The sequence below is a fragment of the Aspergillus heteromorphus genome, assembly GCF_003184545.1.
Source record: "Aspergillus heteromorphus CBS 117.55 chromosome Unknown BO70scaffold_24, whole genome shotgun sequence".
Lineage (NCBI taxonomy): Eukaryota > Fungi > Ascomycota > Eurotiomycetes > Eurotiales > Aspergillaceae > Aspergillus > Aspergillus heteromorphus.
The window spans coordinates 519,295-533,029 of NW_020290429.1; the positions used below are offsets into that span (position 1 = coordinate 519,295).

At 52.4% G+C, this 13,735-nt stretch overlaps 6 protein-coding genes across 6 annotated transcripts; 4 read left to right on the forward strand and 2 right to left on the reverse strand.

Moving 5' to 3' along the window:
* The first annotated feature begins 1,221 nt into the window (after nucleotides 1-1,221).
* Nucleotides 1,222-4,350, forward strand: faa4 (long-chain fatty acid-CoA ligase FAA1). The gene is made up of 6 exons (XM_025543856.1): nucleotides 1,222-1,368; nucleotides 1,499-2,038; nucleotides 2,102-2,127; nucleotides 2,191-2,586; nucleotides 2,650-3,794; nucleotides 3,865-4,350. The coding sequence occupies exons 2-6, from the start codon at nucleotides 1,584-1,586 to the stop codon at nucleotides 3,952-3,954; spliced, it is 2,112 nt and encodes a 703-aa protein (XP_025396892.1). The 5' UTR covers nucleotides 1,222-1,368; nucleotides 1,499-1,583; the 3' UTR covers nucleotides 3,955-4,350.
* Nucleotides 4,150-4,860, forward strand: BO70DRAFT_111864 (uncharacterized protein). Its single transcript, XM_025537883.1, has 2 exons — nucleotides 4,150-4,584; nucleotides 4,656-4,860. Exons 1-2 carry the CDS (start codon nucleotides 4,344-4,346, stop codon nucleotides 4,766-4,768), a joined length of 354 nt encoding a protein of 117 aa, XP_025396893.1. The 5' UTR covers nucleotides 4,150-4,343; the 3' UTR covers nucleotides 4,769-4,860.
* Nucleotides 4,861-6,133: 1,273 nt separating this feature from the next.
* Nucleotides 6,134-6,407, forward strand: BO70DRAFT_398943 (uncharacterized protein; the record flags this gene model as incomplete). The annotated part of the gene is made up of 2 exons (XM_025546822.1): nucleotides 6,134-6,147; nucleotides 6,212-6,407. 2 exons carry the CDS (start codon nucleotides 6,134-6,136, stop codon nucleotides 6,405-6,407), a joined length of 210 nt encoding a protein of 69 aa, XP_025396894.1.
* Nucleotides 6,408-6,938: 531 nt separating this feature from the next.
* On the forward strand, nucleotides 6,939-7,808 carry BO70DRAFT_398944 (uncharacterized protein; the record flags this gene model as incomplete). Its single annotated transcript, XM_025546823.1, has 3 exons — nucleotides 6,939-7,033; nucleotides 7,133-7,383; nucleotides 7,519-7,808. 3 exons carry the CDS (start codon nucleotides 6,939-6,941, stop codon nucleotides 7,806-7,808), a joined length of 636 nt encoding a protein of 211 aa, XP_025396895.1.
* Nucleotides 7,809-8,390: 582 nt separating this feature from the next.
* Nucleotides 8,391-9,281, reverse strand: BO70DRAFT_111935 (uncharacterized protein). The gene has a single exon (XM_025537884.1). It carries the CDS (start codon nucleotides 9,057-9,059, stop codon nucleotides 8,469-8,471), a length of 591 nt encoding a protein of 196 aa, XP_025396896.1. The 5' UTR covers nucleotides 9,060-9,281; the 3' UTR covers nucleotides 8,391-8,468.
* Nucleotides 9,282-11,030: 1,749 nt separating this feature from the next.
* On the reverse strand, nucleotides 11,031-12,837 carry BO70DRAFT_389203 (NDT80 / PhoG like DNA-binding family protein; the record flags this gene model as incomplete). Its single annotated transcript, XM_025546060.1, has 2 exons — nucleotides 11,031-12,730; nucleotides 12,803-12,837. 2 exons carry the CDS (start codon nucleotides 12,835-12,837, stop codon nucleotides 11,056-11,058), a joined length of 1,710 nt encoding a protein of 569 aa, XP_025396897.1. The 3' UTR covers nucleotides 11,031-11,055.
* Nucleotides 12,838-13,735: the final 898 nt, after the last annotated feature.

A 13,735-nucleotide genomic window follows, 5' to 3' on the forward strand; every position in this document is an offset into this window, starting at 1 on the left:
TGTCTACTATGTAGCTTCCAACCAACGAGTTGTGTATCCTCCGAAAGTATGTAGGTCTAGACTTGGAAATTGGACCTGGTGCTGTATAGGCTAGGCAGTCAGTCGAGCTAGATAGACCCCAGACGCAGTGTAATATCCCGTGTCGATCGGAATGTGCACTCTGCAGCAGTGCAGCAGCAGTTGCGGGCAGGGGGGCAGCGGGGAGGGTCGCACGATGAAGATCAACCGACGTGTTTCAGCTAGGGGGTCAGTCGGAGACACACGGATTGTGGTTTTGGCTGAAGATTGAGATTGGGATGCGCCTCCATTTTTTGCGGTGGGCGAAAAAGTTCATTATTATTGGGAGGTGAGGTTTGACCGCGCTGTAACGGCGGGGGCTCTGATTGGTGCGTGGGTCACACGGCATCATGTAAGCATGGCATAGCATAAGCGGTGCGGTGCATAGTTATCTCCGATGGATCTGGATTGGGGATTCTGAGTTCTGACTCTGTAAGTGGAGATTAGAGGGGATTGGAAATGTAGTTCTATGGTTGTGGTTTATACTATTCTGTCAAGAATTCGCCCTGGGATGATTGAAAAGGGAAATGTAATAAAAAAAAAAAAGAATAAAAAAAGGCTCTGGAATTGTTCCTGTTGGGCATCCCAACAAAAGCGGAACTGGGTTAGTAGCCTCCAACAAGTGGATGGATGGATGGATGGATGAATGCTGATGCTGATGCTGATGATGATGATGGAGTCAGGTCTCTACCCCGTCATTGCTGACACCAGCCCTGCCACGGGAGGAGCTAGTAACAGCTATTAGTAGCTATATAGCATTGGCATTACTATTACTCCAGACTTCCCCGTGCGCCCCGTCCTGATCCATCCTTCCCTCGGCAGCGTTTCCTGCATTCGGTCGCATCGAGACTTAACGATGGATGATGTGTCGCACATCAGACCGCTCTCATGACAGCTGTAGCAGACAGCACTCATTCATCTACTCTTCGGGTGAGAATCAAGGTTTTTGCCAGGTCCCGGGAGCTGTTGCTGTTGCTGCCACTAGTGATGATGGTGATGATGATGATGATGATGCTGCTGCTTTCTGTGGCGGACATCCGAGGCCCGCCTTGACCTCCCGACCAGCCACAACAAATACCTGGACTAGTGACTTCATTCCGATCTGCAGCTTCATCTTCTCCTCTTCCGGTCGCTTCATCTGCTGTCTCCCTCCCCCCCCCCCACCCCCCCCTTCCCTTTACAATCCACCGTTCCTCCCATTCCTCTCCCCGCAACCTTTTCTCCCCTGGGTTCCTCTTTTCCTCTCCCGTCCACTCCACTTCCCCAACGTCTCCCCAGTGTGGCGTCGGTCAAGCGTGGTTCTGCACCGCCGTAAGTCGTTTGAGTTCTGCTATCCGCTGTCTTCCTCTGGTTCCCCCCTCTTGTTGGCGCGCCCCCATTCCCCCAACTCCTCCTGAGGAGACCAGACCCAAATTCGACCCTGTTGCTGACCTCCCCACGGTACTCCCTTCTTCCTCGGTACACCTGTACTCTTTGCAGATACTTTTCCGGCCCCCTCCGCCTAGACATCCGCCCCCCCTGTCAAGATGCCTATGTCCAAGAAGGAACTCCAGGAGCTGCGCATCCAGCCGCGCATGTACAAGAAGCCCCCGTTCTCCGTCGAGGTGCCTGGAATCGAGCCCGTCGAAGGCGAGACCATCCCTCGTCGACTGCCCGCCGCCAAAGACGGCCTCATCCTCCGGCCCGCCGAGGATGTCGGCACCACCTACGATGTCTTCCGTCGCTCCGCGCGCGTGTACGGCAACGCGAAGGCTGTCGGCACCCGCCGCCTGGTCAAGACGCACGTCGAGAACAAGAAGATCAAGAAGGTCGTCGATGGCGTCGAGAAGGAGGTCGACAAGCAGTGGACCTACTTCGAGATGAGCGGCTACTCCTACATGAGCTTCGTCGAGTATGAGAAGTTTGCCCTGGAACTCGGCTGTGGGTTGCGGAAAATTGGCATGGAGAAGCCTGATAAGATTCACCTTTACGGCGCGACTAGGTGCGTGTGCGACTGAGCTAGGTTGGAATACGTGTGGAATGCTGACGTTGCTTGTTTTCGCAGTGCGAATTGGCTGGCCATGTCACACGGTTCGTGCGCATGAATTCCTTGGAGTTGATTGTCCTTGTCGCTGACCGAGTCTCTTGTTCTAGCTGCCGCATCCCAGTCCCTGACCATCGTTACCGCGTATGACACTCTGGGTGAGGAGGGCTTGAAGCACTCCTTGGTCCAGACCTCTAGTCTCGCCATCTTCTGCGACCCTATCCTCATCCCCTCCGTCGCCCACGTGCTGAAGGATGTCAAGTCCATCAAGCATGTCATCTACAACACTGACCAGGAGCCTAAGAAGGAGGACCTGGAGCGCCTCAAGGCCGATTACGACCACCTGAACATTATGAGCCTCGAGGAAGTGCGCAAGCTCGGCGAGGAGAACATGGTGGACCCTGTTCCTCCGGCTCCTGAGGAGCTGTGCTGTATCATGTACACTTCCGGTTCTACCGGTCCCCCGAAGGGTGTCTCTCTGACGCACGCGAACGTGATTGCCGCAAGTGAGTTGCCATTGCTAGCCCTATCCCAACAATACACGTTGCTAACGAAGACGTTTCAACCAGCTGCCGGTATCCACGAGATCGTTGGCCCCTACATTGGCCCCTCGGATGCTCTTCTCACCTACCTCCCGCAAGCGCACATCCTGGAATTCATGTTCGAGAACCTCTGCCTCTTCTGGGGCGGCACCATGGGTTACGGGAACCCCCGCACTCTGTCGGACTCCTCCATGCGCAACTGCAAGGGCGATATCCGCGAGTTCAAGCCTACGATCCTCGTCGGTGTGCCGGCGGTTTGGGAGTCGGTGAAGAAGGGTGTTCTCAACAACCTGAACAAGAACAACTTCCTGGTCAAGAGCATGTTCTGGGGCGCCATGTCCGCCAAGCACTTCCTCATGACTTCCGGCTTCCCCGGTGCCGATATGGGCGCCGGGCTCCTGGATGCCATCGTCTTCCGCAAGCTCAAGGAAGCCACCGGCGGCCGGCTGCGCATCATGATGAACGGTGGTGGTCCGGTCTCCAAGGACACGCAGAAGTTCCTGTCCATGGCCATTGCGCCCATGATCAGCGGCTACGGTCTGACCGAAACATCCGCCATGGGCGCTCTCAACGACCCGATGGCCTGGAACCCCGACGCGCTCGGTGAAATCCCCGCCTCGATCGAGGTCAAGCTGGTCGACTTCCCGGATGCGGGCTACCTGACCAAGAACAACCCCCCGCAGGGTGAGATCTACATCCGCGGTGGCAGTGTCAGCAGCAGCTACTGGGAGAACGAGGAGGAGACCAAGGGCGCCTACGCCGAGGACGGCTGGTTCATGACGGGCGATATCGGTGAGTTCGACAAGAACGGCCACCTGAAGATCATCGACCGCAAGAAGAACCTGGTCAAGACCCTCAACGGCGAGTACATCGCCCTGGAGAAGCTGGAGTCCGTCTACCGCTCCTCTCCCGTCGTCGGTAACATCTGCGTCTACGCTGCCCAGGACCAGGACAAGCCCGTCGCCATCATCGTCCCCGTCGAAGCCGCCCTGAAGAGCTTGGCCCACGACAACGGTCTTGAGGGTGACTCCCTGGAGACCCTCGTCCACAACGAGAAGCTGCAGGGCATTGTCCTCAAGCAGCTCCAGGCTGCCGGTAAGGCCGGTGGTCTGAAGGGTATCGAGATCATCAACGGAGTCGTCCTCTCCGACGAGGAGTGGACTCCCCAGAACGTACGTCTATTTTCTCTCTCTTTACATCCTCCCCATCCACGAACCCAGATTCTAACAAGTTCATAAACAGGGCTACATGACCGCCGCTCAGAAGCTCCAACGGAAGAAGATCCTCGGACGGTTCCAAAAGGACATCGACCGTGCCTATGGCAAGAAGTAAATCTAATCCGACAACCCCAGTATCAACCCCCGACCTCAAGTCCAGCGAAGCTCCTCACTTCCTCTTCGAGCGAAACCCTCCCGGATATTCCCCCCATGTTTAATATAGTATCAATATCCATGTATTTCATTTCCTTCTCTTCTTCTTATCTTGGTCCGATTTGCATTATTATGTTATGCATAACGCTCTGTCTCTCTCTCTCTCTCGTGCGCGCGCGCGTGTCTTAATTAATTGGACTTCTCTTCTTCTTCTTTTCCTCTTCTTATTCCTATGTCTCATGCCTTCATGCTCATGCCTCGGCTCAGTTTGTATCATGAATAAACTATCTATCTAACTTACCAACCTAACTAACTAACCGACCCAACTTAACTGCCAAAGTTAATCAAATTATGTTATGGTATGTTATGCTACGTGAAGTTAAGTTATTTATTGATTGCGAAGCGCTTTATGTGACCTCTGATCTGATGTCTCATGCTGGTGTGTTGCTGGTGTGTTGCTGTTGCTGGTGCCGCTATAAAATTCCCTCCCGGTTGCGTTTTAGCTTCCTTCTTTCTTCCTTTCTACTGTGTCCCTCTCTCTCTCTGTGTGTGTGTGTGTTAGCTTCATATCTCTCTGGAGGTAGACAGACAGGTTAGTGAAATGAATAAGATGAGATGAATCCTTCTTTGCTTTTCTACTCCATCCTGTTCTAATCTGTTCAGCTCGGTTCTACTATGCTGTTCAGCTCTATTACTGGCTGGCAGTCCCCAGTCCCAGTCCCAGTCCCCGTCCCCGTCCCAGTGCTAATCCAGTCCCTACCTACCTACCTACCTAGTCCACACTCTCCCCTCCCCTCACCTCTCCAGGCACCCATTTTCTTTTTTCTTTTTGCCTTGCGCCTCGGTGTCGGTGTCGGTTCGGTGTCTTGGCGTATGCTACGCCGTCTCGGTAGGTAGATAGGTAGTATCAATGGCTACTACCGAGTAGGCTAAGTCTACAGTAGATAGATCTGCCTAGATTACTTCGTACCTACGGAGTGGAGGAAGTCAGGTGAAACGAAGCGGCGGCGGAGTAGGAGGAGGAGGAGGAAGAGGAGGAGGGTTGTATCCCGATTTCTGATTCCCGATTCTTGGCTCCGTCGTCTTACTTTGATCAATCAATGGGTATGGGTTCGTGGGTAGCTCGGTGGTACTATAGATTGGTGGAGATTTGAGTGAGTGAGTGAGTGAGTGAGTGAGTGAGTGATTCATGTACCTACCTAACTTACCTAGTTAGTTAACTAACTACCTATTTATGTAGATTAGTCAACTATCTAGTACATAGTTAACTAACTGGTTACCTATGTACCCAGGTACCCAAGTAGTAAGTAGATGTGACTGCTCTCATGCTTCAGGGTGGTAGTCTCACTCTCAGTTTCAGGGGTACAGATACTTACTGACGGACCTAGGTAGTAGGTAGTAGGTAGTAGGTAGTAGTGATACACATACATATACAAGTACAAGTACAAGTACAAGTACAGGTACAATAAGTACAGATAAGGCAGTGTGATACTATATAGTACATACCCTTCAAACCAACCACGATAGATAATGAATCGACTGTTCTCAAACAAACAGCACAATCAGACCAGTCAGTCATTCGTCAGTCGGTAGCCAACATAGCCAATATACCCAACCAAAGCTAACAGTGTTCCTCGATCGACCACATCGATACATACAATGCTAGAACAATCTCTCCCCTTCTGTTTCTAGGCGAAACACCGTATATCTGATAAGTACATATCCAACCCCCGCACCAACAACTAATCAAAAACAAACAGACCTCATAATTGGATGGAAACTGCCTCACTCTGATGCATCATTCGCTCAGATTCAGAAAAACAACAGATCCACTCATTTTCTGATCTGATACCTACTAGATAGATATATCTATAGATACTAGATAGATACTACGATCCGAAAAAGGCAGGCGGGATATGACGGCAGGAGACTAACCGAGTCCAGACTAGCGGATGTCACCCTCAATCGGAGGTCGCCTCGCCGCGAACCTCCGACTTCAACAGTTCACAGTTCAGGTTGGACACCCGATACATCCATACATCCATACATCCACGCACACATCCATACGTGCATACGTGCATACGTGTATACGTGCATTCCTTCCAAGCTACGGTGTACCTAACTCTATCTTCTCCGCCAAAATGTCGTTCTGGAGGTTTGTAATCGCCATACCAGTCCCAGATAGCCTCGTACTAATAGACGGATACTACACTGCACAGCTCCTACCGCTCCCTCTCGCCCAAGACAAGGGCCCTGTTCGGAATCGGGGTGATGGCCTGGGCCTCCATCGGATTGTGGTCGTCGCCGCAAGTGGAAAATGCTATGGGAATGGCGCCTACGAAGGAAGAGCAAGAGGAGCTGGATCGGAAATTGGCAGTCCGGGTGTCGAGGGTTGAGAAAGGAGAGAGGAAGTAGGTGGCTAGGTGGCCTGTACGGAGGACGTTTTCCTTCCGTCCGTTGAGACGGAGGGGGGTGTGTGCTGAGGCGTCGGCAACCCACCCATCCGCTCATCCACCCAACTCTTGATTTCAATGGATGATGGGAGGCGCGCCTCGGTGGGTGTTTGAAACGCTAATGGCCGACAATCACATGTACTTGTGGGACTTGCAGGCCCCAGCTGAAGTTGGGGACGGGAAGCGCGCCGGAATAAAAATAGGCAGACGCCGGTGGGCATGGATCTCAGTCCAAAGGGGGGGACTAGGCGAGTTGCAGCAGGAAACGGAGGCATGTGCTCAATTCTTGTCGCGTGCCTAGCCTTGTCAGAAGTTTGTTGGCGGAACACAACATCCGGAGACCGTTTCGTGAAACAGAATTTTGACGCATGCAATGTCGGGGGCAAGGCCTGAGATGACTAGATGGGGGAGTTGGTGAAGAAGCCAGAAGGGTTGGTTGCGCTGGGATCTGGGTCAAACTAGAATGCCATTTTTGTAAGGTCGAAGCAGCAGAATGGGAGCAGGACAAAAGAAGAATATGAGCAAAATTTCCATGCAGGTCAGGCGGGTGCAGGGTGACTGGGAGGAGACGGTCACGGAGGAAAGAAGGTTTGTCTGGGAGGAAATTCTCCTCGCCGGCTTCACAACGGGGCTAGCCATGAAAGGCCAATGTTGACACGAATAGCAGCCCCGTCACTCACTCAACAGGGGATCCGCATGGCGGGTCGACCTCATCTTCCAGGATTCAGGCCAGCGTTGGCCCATGGTCTCGGATCCCAAGGCGGCATATGGGGAGGAGGACTGGAGTAGGATTTACAACCCAGGATCATTTGACGTACAGCAGAACATGGGGGCCCATTTGACTCAGATGCTGCCTGGCTATTATTGCATGCAAGACTCCGAAGGCCCCGAAGGCCCCGGTGCTCGACATGAATCGCCCCAGGAAGCGGAGTGGGACTGTGCGCGTTTTCCGGTAGGGGGAGGGCGTATTAGGCGTGGCAGTATGGAACCCTGACCGTTGAAAAGGGCAAGTCGACGAGCTTCATACATACATTGCGTTGGAAGCTGACGTTGGTGCAGTGAAACTGATGCAGATTGGATGCAACGGTTGCACAACGACCCGGAGACTTGTCTTGAAGGCCGTCCGACGTTCTTGTTGGCCGCCCTCTATCTACAAGCACGTACTTCCGTCCGGCAATCATACCAGGCCTCCTGTGGCTTGCAAGGCTTGGGCCCCATCCTCTTCGCCCACTTCCACCCCCTTGTACGACGTGCATGGTGGGCCAACTTAGGGGACCATTATTGCATCAAGCAGGCCTGGGTATTTGGTCGGCCCCGAGGCTCCGCCTGCCGGCCATTAGGGTGGACACCAGTCGCGAGGTGAAGCGTGTTCAGCCGGTCTGGAGACCAAGCCATGGGTTGATTGATGTGAGATGACTTATCACTGCTTCTGCACGTTCTATTGGGAGGGACCGCCGTTCCAGGCTGCCGAAATCTGTTGGGGGAGGGGGGGTGGGGATAGAGATGGGGGAGGGGGCTGGGCCTGTCTTCACGAAGCATCTAAGGTCAATCAATGGAAGGGGGAATGTGGTGGAGTTCAACTCAGTTGCAGTATTCAAATTCGTCGCGTATCTTTTTCCCGAAGAGATGGATGCAGACGCATCCCAAAGAAAAAAAGAGAGAGAGAGAGATAAGGACCGGCTGCCTGGCATGTTGGGCCCGTGAAGATGTACTGTACATACGGACGGGGTCGCCAATGGAGACAGATCCTAGGGTCTACCTGCGGGCGGATATCGAGTCTAAGGGAAACAATGCTCATCGGTCTGGGATGACGCCGGAACGTGCCGAGAGACCCAAGGCGACGGCGAGACGGTGGAGTGAATCCTAGCCAGTCAGCAGCCGGTCAGCCTGGAGAAGTCCTCCGCAGCAAGTGCACACAGTCGAGTGTCGAGACTAGACTGGATGGAGAGTCTCCCGTAGTTACCGCGATGGAGCGCTAAAGGGGGGGGGGGGGTTCGGGAGCCATGCATGCTCCGTAACAAGATTAAATCAGCGGCCTAATGTATGTCCGGTCGATCATGGAACGCATCGGTGGAAGGATCGTCGCGTTAGTCGCATCTTCCTTTTGACGTCGCCCCAGTGCCGTCATCCGCAGCCATGAAAGAAAGGTTGGGAGAGGCCCTCGCTTGTAAGGTCTGACGTGGTAGGTGAGAAGCTGAATTGGAAAGGATGTACGGGGGGGGGGGGGGGTTAGGAAAGTGGAGAGATGGATTTTGGGGGAGGGATGGACCCTGGCCCGAATCAGTGATGGGCGATGGAAGAGGCGTAGAAAAGGAGGTGTGTGAGGGAGAAAGTGAGAGAGAGAGAGAGAAAGAGGAAGAAGAAGAAGAGACCAAGAGAGAGCCACCGTCGGAGCCGGGGAAGCAAGTATCCAGCACCCATCGCTCCTTCCCTCTTTTGCCCTCCCGGGAAAGCGCATCGGTATGGTATCATAAATTACCCATACCTGTATCCGTATCCATCTGCTGCTGGCCGATCGCCACACCCGCCAGGACGAATGGCCTCCGATCTCGTCATCTGGCCTGAGATCCAGGCGGCTCGGGGCTTGTTCCGTCCAGTCATTCGTCTTCGCCATCGCAATCCTGGTCGGGAGGAAGAGGAGGAGGAGGAGTAATAGATGTCTTGCTTATTCTTTGGGCCAGCAGCATGTAAGTCCTATGGTAAGTAGCTATCCAGGCGACTAACTATCTATCTACCTACTTACCTAGGTAGGTAGGTATCTATGTACATGATGTTTCAATGTTTCAATCTCGATGGATCCCGATCCCCCTGTTTATAGGTGCCTGATGATATGTGGTAGCAAATAAACGTAACTTAGCATATCGCACGCATTCCATAGAGAATTACTAGGCAATAGTAAATAGTACGGAGTAGATAGCAAACATCCAGTAAATAGTAATAGTAATAGCCATAGCAATAGTAAATAGCAAATAGTAAATAATAGACCCAACAAAGAAAGACGATAGCAAGAAAATCGGGTCTCCTCGGCGTCTATTAACTCCTTTCCCATCCAATCCAATCCAATTCAATTCAATCCGCTCGGGCAGCAAAAGCAGCAAAAGCAGCCAAAGCCAGAGCCAGAGCCAGCCAATATCTCTCTCCTCACCTGCACCGGCCGCACCCTAGAGTTACTTGCTACTTACTACCCTAGCCTGCTACCGCTGCTAGATAGATAGATACTCCCTCGGGTTCGGGTTCCTTTTCCTTTTTGCTTTTGCCTCACCTCTCCCCTCCACTCAGCCCCAGTCCCTCCCCCCAGTCCCCAGTAGCAATACCCCTGTTGTATTTGGTTTCGGACCACTCGGCATGCAGCAAGGTAAAGTAAGGACATACATACATACACAAACACACACACACACACACACATACACACAAACATACATACATACATACATACATACATAAGGTACCGGTAAGTTGACCTGACAGCGGCATACCTGGAAGGGGAGGGGGGGGGGGGGGGCAAGTAAAACAAAGTAAAGTACTAGGTAGGGCAGCATATCGGAGAAAATCGCACCCCGGTAGCAGCCAATTATTTACTAGGCTCCGCTAAACCATATTGTTTGGCTTGGCGGGAGTAGGTACTTGGTATCTAGGTCTGTACCTACGTATATCTTATTTTTCTACTTTATTTACTTGTACTATTGATTTGATCTCGACCGGCGTTTGTTCGTTCGTTCGTTCGCCAGTCTGGGAATCAGGACCGGAACGGGACGGGATTCATTCAAGACATGAGAATGATATTTCTTCTTTTAGGACATGGCATGACTCAAACAAAATCTCGTTTGCGGGTAGAGAGAAGAAGAAAAAAAAACAACTTTTTTTTTAAACTTTGTTGTAAAGGGGTCAAACGAGAACAGGAGCCCATGATATCCTATCCTATCCTGTCCTGTCCTCGCGTTGGTCCTTCCCGGAGGGAGGGAGGCATGGAGAGAGGAGGTGGAGGGGAAGGGGTAACATCGGTCCTCGTAGAGAAAGGAAACGGGGCAAAATGACATGTTGGAGTCAAAGTGTTGGGGGGGGGGGGGGGGGGGGGGGGTTGATTTGAAAGGGAAACTGGAACAAGTAGATGGCACAGAGATCCCCAAAGGGGTTTAGCCAACGTGGTAATGCAATTTCACACTTTCTTTCAAGACGTGGGGGGAGAGGAGGGAGATCGGCTTGCGTGTTCAGCAGTCTATGGGGCGCACATGAATCATTCAAGATCACAAATAAAGTCCGTCGAGGAGGAAGGCATCCAGCATTCAAGGGAAAAGAAGTTGGTCACAAATGAGAAAGTAGGTGGGAGGGAAATTATTCTCGGGGGCCAATACCGGGGCCATCAACGGATTACAATGAGGGATTCGGAAAAGGGGAGGAAGAGAAAAAGTGTAGGGACATGAATGGAGAGAGAGAAAAAAAAAAAAAAAAAAAACTCCAAACACGAAGGGGAGACAAATTGAAAATACCAGATTGAAACGAAAAGAAAACCTGGAAGGCTGAAAAGGGAAAGGGAAATAAAAAGAAAAAGAAAGTGGGACTGAATCGAAAGGGGGGGGGGGGTGAGGAGATCAGAAAGGGAAAACGCTCTGTTAGGTGCACAGGCTTTGGGAGGCCGAGTTGTGAAAACGACTGTAGGAATTACTTCCACTATCGCCGTTGCGGGCAGAGTAGATTGGGTCGTAACCACCGCTACTGCTAGTGGAGTGATGATAGACGTGCGAGGGCATTCGAGGAGGGTGGTGTTTCAGAAAGCTCGACGACTCATGCTGGTCGTTGGACCCCAGGTGCATGATCGAATCATAGGGCTCCGGGAAGGGGTGACCGGTCTCTTCACTGGTCTTGGGGACCGGATCGTACTCAAAGGCGGGCGGGGGCAGCTGATGGCGGAACTGATTCGCGGGCTTCCTGTTGCCTAAGAGGGGAAAGCTCGGGTCCGAGTACGAATCCATGCTGGAGGTGCTCTTCATCGAATCCATCGGGTCCATGGTGTTGTCGCTCATGAGTCCAATATCAAACGCAGACGACGAGGATGACGATATGTGCGGGCTCTCACTGAGCGGTGACTGGTCTGGCGCTGTCATTTGATGGTAATCGGCTCGGCCGTAATGTGGCCCACCGCGCTGAGAAGAGTCGTACGGCATAAGGGTCAAGTGAGACCGTGCAGCCGATCCTATTCCCGGAGGTAGGACAGACCCTCCGCTCCCATCGCCAGAGCCACCGCTTCCTCCATCGGGTCCCATGCTGGTCGAACTATCGCGCCGGCCATCTTTGTAATGCCCCGGAGACCGGCCGCGGACCACCATTGGGTGCGAGAGTCGCCGGGCAACCTTGACGTACTGATTCTCCGTCGAGCCAGGGGGACCGGCGATCTGTGCATAGAGTTCGACGACCAGATTGTAATACTGCTGCTGGGCCCGTCGTTTCCCGTTGTTCGCCGTCGCCTTCTGGAACTGGATGCGTTCGAAGGTGTGCTGCGTCGGGGGTTGCGACGGCTGGGTAGTACCCGCGTAGGCACTGTATTCCATCGGCAATCCAGCCGACTGAGAGGTCAAGGGAAAGCCATGCTGACTGCTATTGGATGATCCGCTGTGGTTGAGAACCAGTGGCGGAGGCTGGCAGGGCTGCAAAACAACCTTCTCCGGCTTTTTCTCCGACTGCTTGTCCCGTTTAGGGGTATGCTGGACCAACTCTCGGGGTTCCCCAATCTGTGCGTTCACAATCGCCGAAATTGACATGGAGAAGGCCAGAATGGGGTCCGCTGCCTGGTCCGCAAACTTCAAGAAAAGCGGAGCATGTGCCCACGGGTGCAGGGAGAACGAACACGAGATAGAGAAGTAGTTGCGTCGATAACAAGTCCACTTTTCATCGACCTGAAAGAACCCTTTGTGAATCTTGGCCTGGATTTCGGGCTTGATCGGCATCGACTGGTTGCCCGAGACTATCGTATGAAGGGCGCAAGTCTCGTTGAAAGGCGGAGCGTCTGCAATGGGCTGTGGCAAGCGTTGCTGGACTGGGTCCATTAGCATACTTCCAGGCTGGCTGAACAACATGCTCGAATTCCGATCGACAGAGCTCTCGAGAGCCCGCGGTGTGGTCGTGTAAGGAGATAATCTGGCTATGTCCAGGCTAGACAGCGGTGGGAAGGATCCGCGATGGAGGGTATATGTTCCCGGATAGCTATCATTTCGGCCCATGATGGAAGCACTGCCAGGCACAGCACCTCCCTGTGATTGTACGCTGGGCGACATATTCGCAGGCGGTTGACTATACAGATCCCAGGGTTTTCTTATCAATCGGTGCATGTCATCAACGGTTCAACGACGGGGACGGACTTACAGCGGAGGCACCCGATGGGATCTGAAATCTGGCATTCTATCGTACGGCAGTCCCGATGAATGGGTATACAGCGAGTTCGACGTAGGAGAGAATGTTTCTGTATTGCACCGCATCATGTCGATTGGGGAGCGTGTTAGCCGGGATAACACGGCGGAGACTTGGGATAGGATGGAAGACGAACCAGAACATGAATCAGTAGGGCTCATGAGAATAGAAGGAGAGGTCGCGAAGCTAGAAGAACCGGTTTAGGTCAGTGAGCTGCATCTGCTGGGATGTTGCCGAAAATAATCGTCGAGAATGACAGCAGAAGAAAAGCAAGATATAGATCGGTTGGTTCCCAACGCATCAAGACCACACAGCATGTATAAGTGAATCAGCGACAAGCTGTGTGGCCATCATTTGCGAGGATATGCTGGAGGCCCGGTAATGCGACCAGGGAGCAGCAGGTAGACGCATGCAAGCAACAGTTTGGTATAGGCCATTCAGCATGGTTTTGACATAAAGAAACGGGAAAAACAGAGGCGATAATAATAATAATAATAAAGAGTAATAATAATAATAATAGGAATAATAATAATAATAATAATAATGACCAGAAATAAGTCTCGGAAATAAAAAGAAAAGGAATATCTGTCCCCAAAAAAGAAATAAAGAAAAAAAAAGGCGAAAGAGCGAGAATAAAATAATAACGGACTAAATAAAATCAGAGCAGGGGAAATAGAGGGAGCCGGACAACTATTCAGGCTGTTCGGACTAGAAGGGAGTGCTGTGACTAGTGGCTGCAAGTGGGCAAAGTGGAGCACAAGGGTCGTCCAAATTGAAAGACAACTTACGGTACATCCTGCATCGCAGGCTGCTGTGTGCTGTATCGCAAACCGTTGGTAGCTGGTATTGAGACCGGCTGCGCCAGAGGATGACCAACGGCGCCACCCC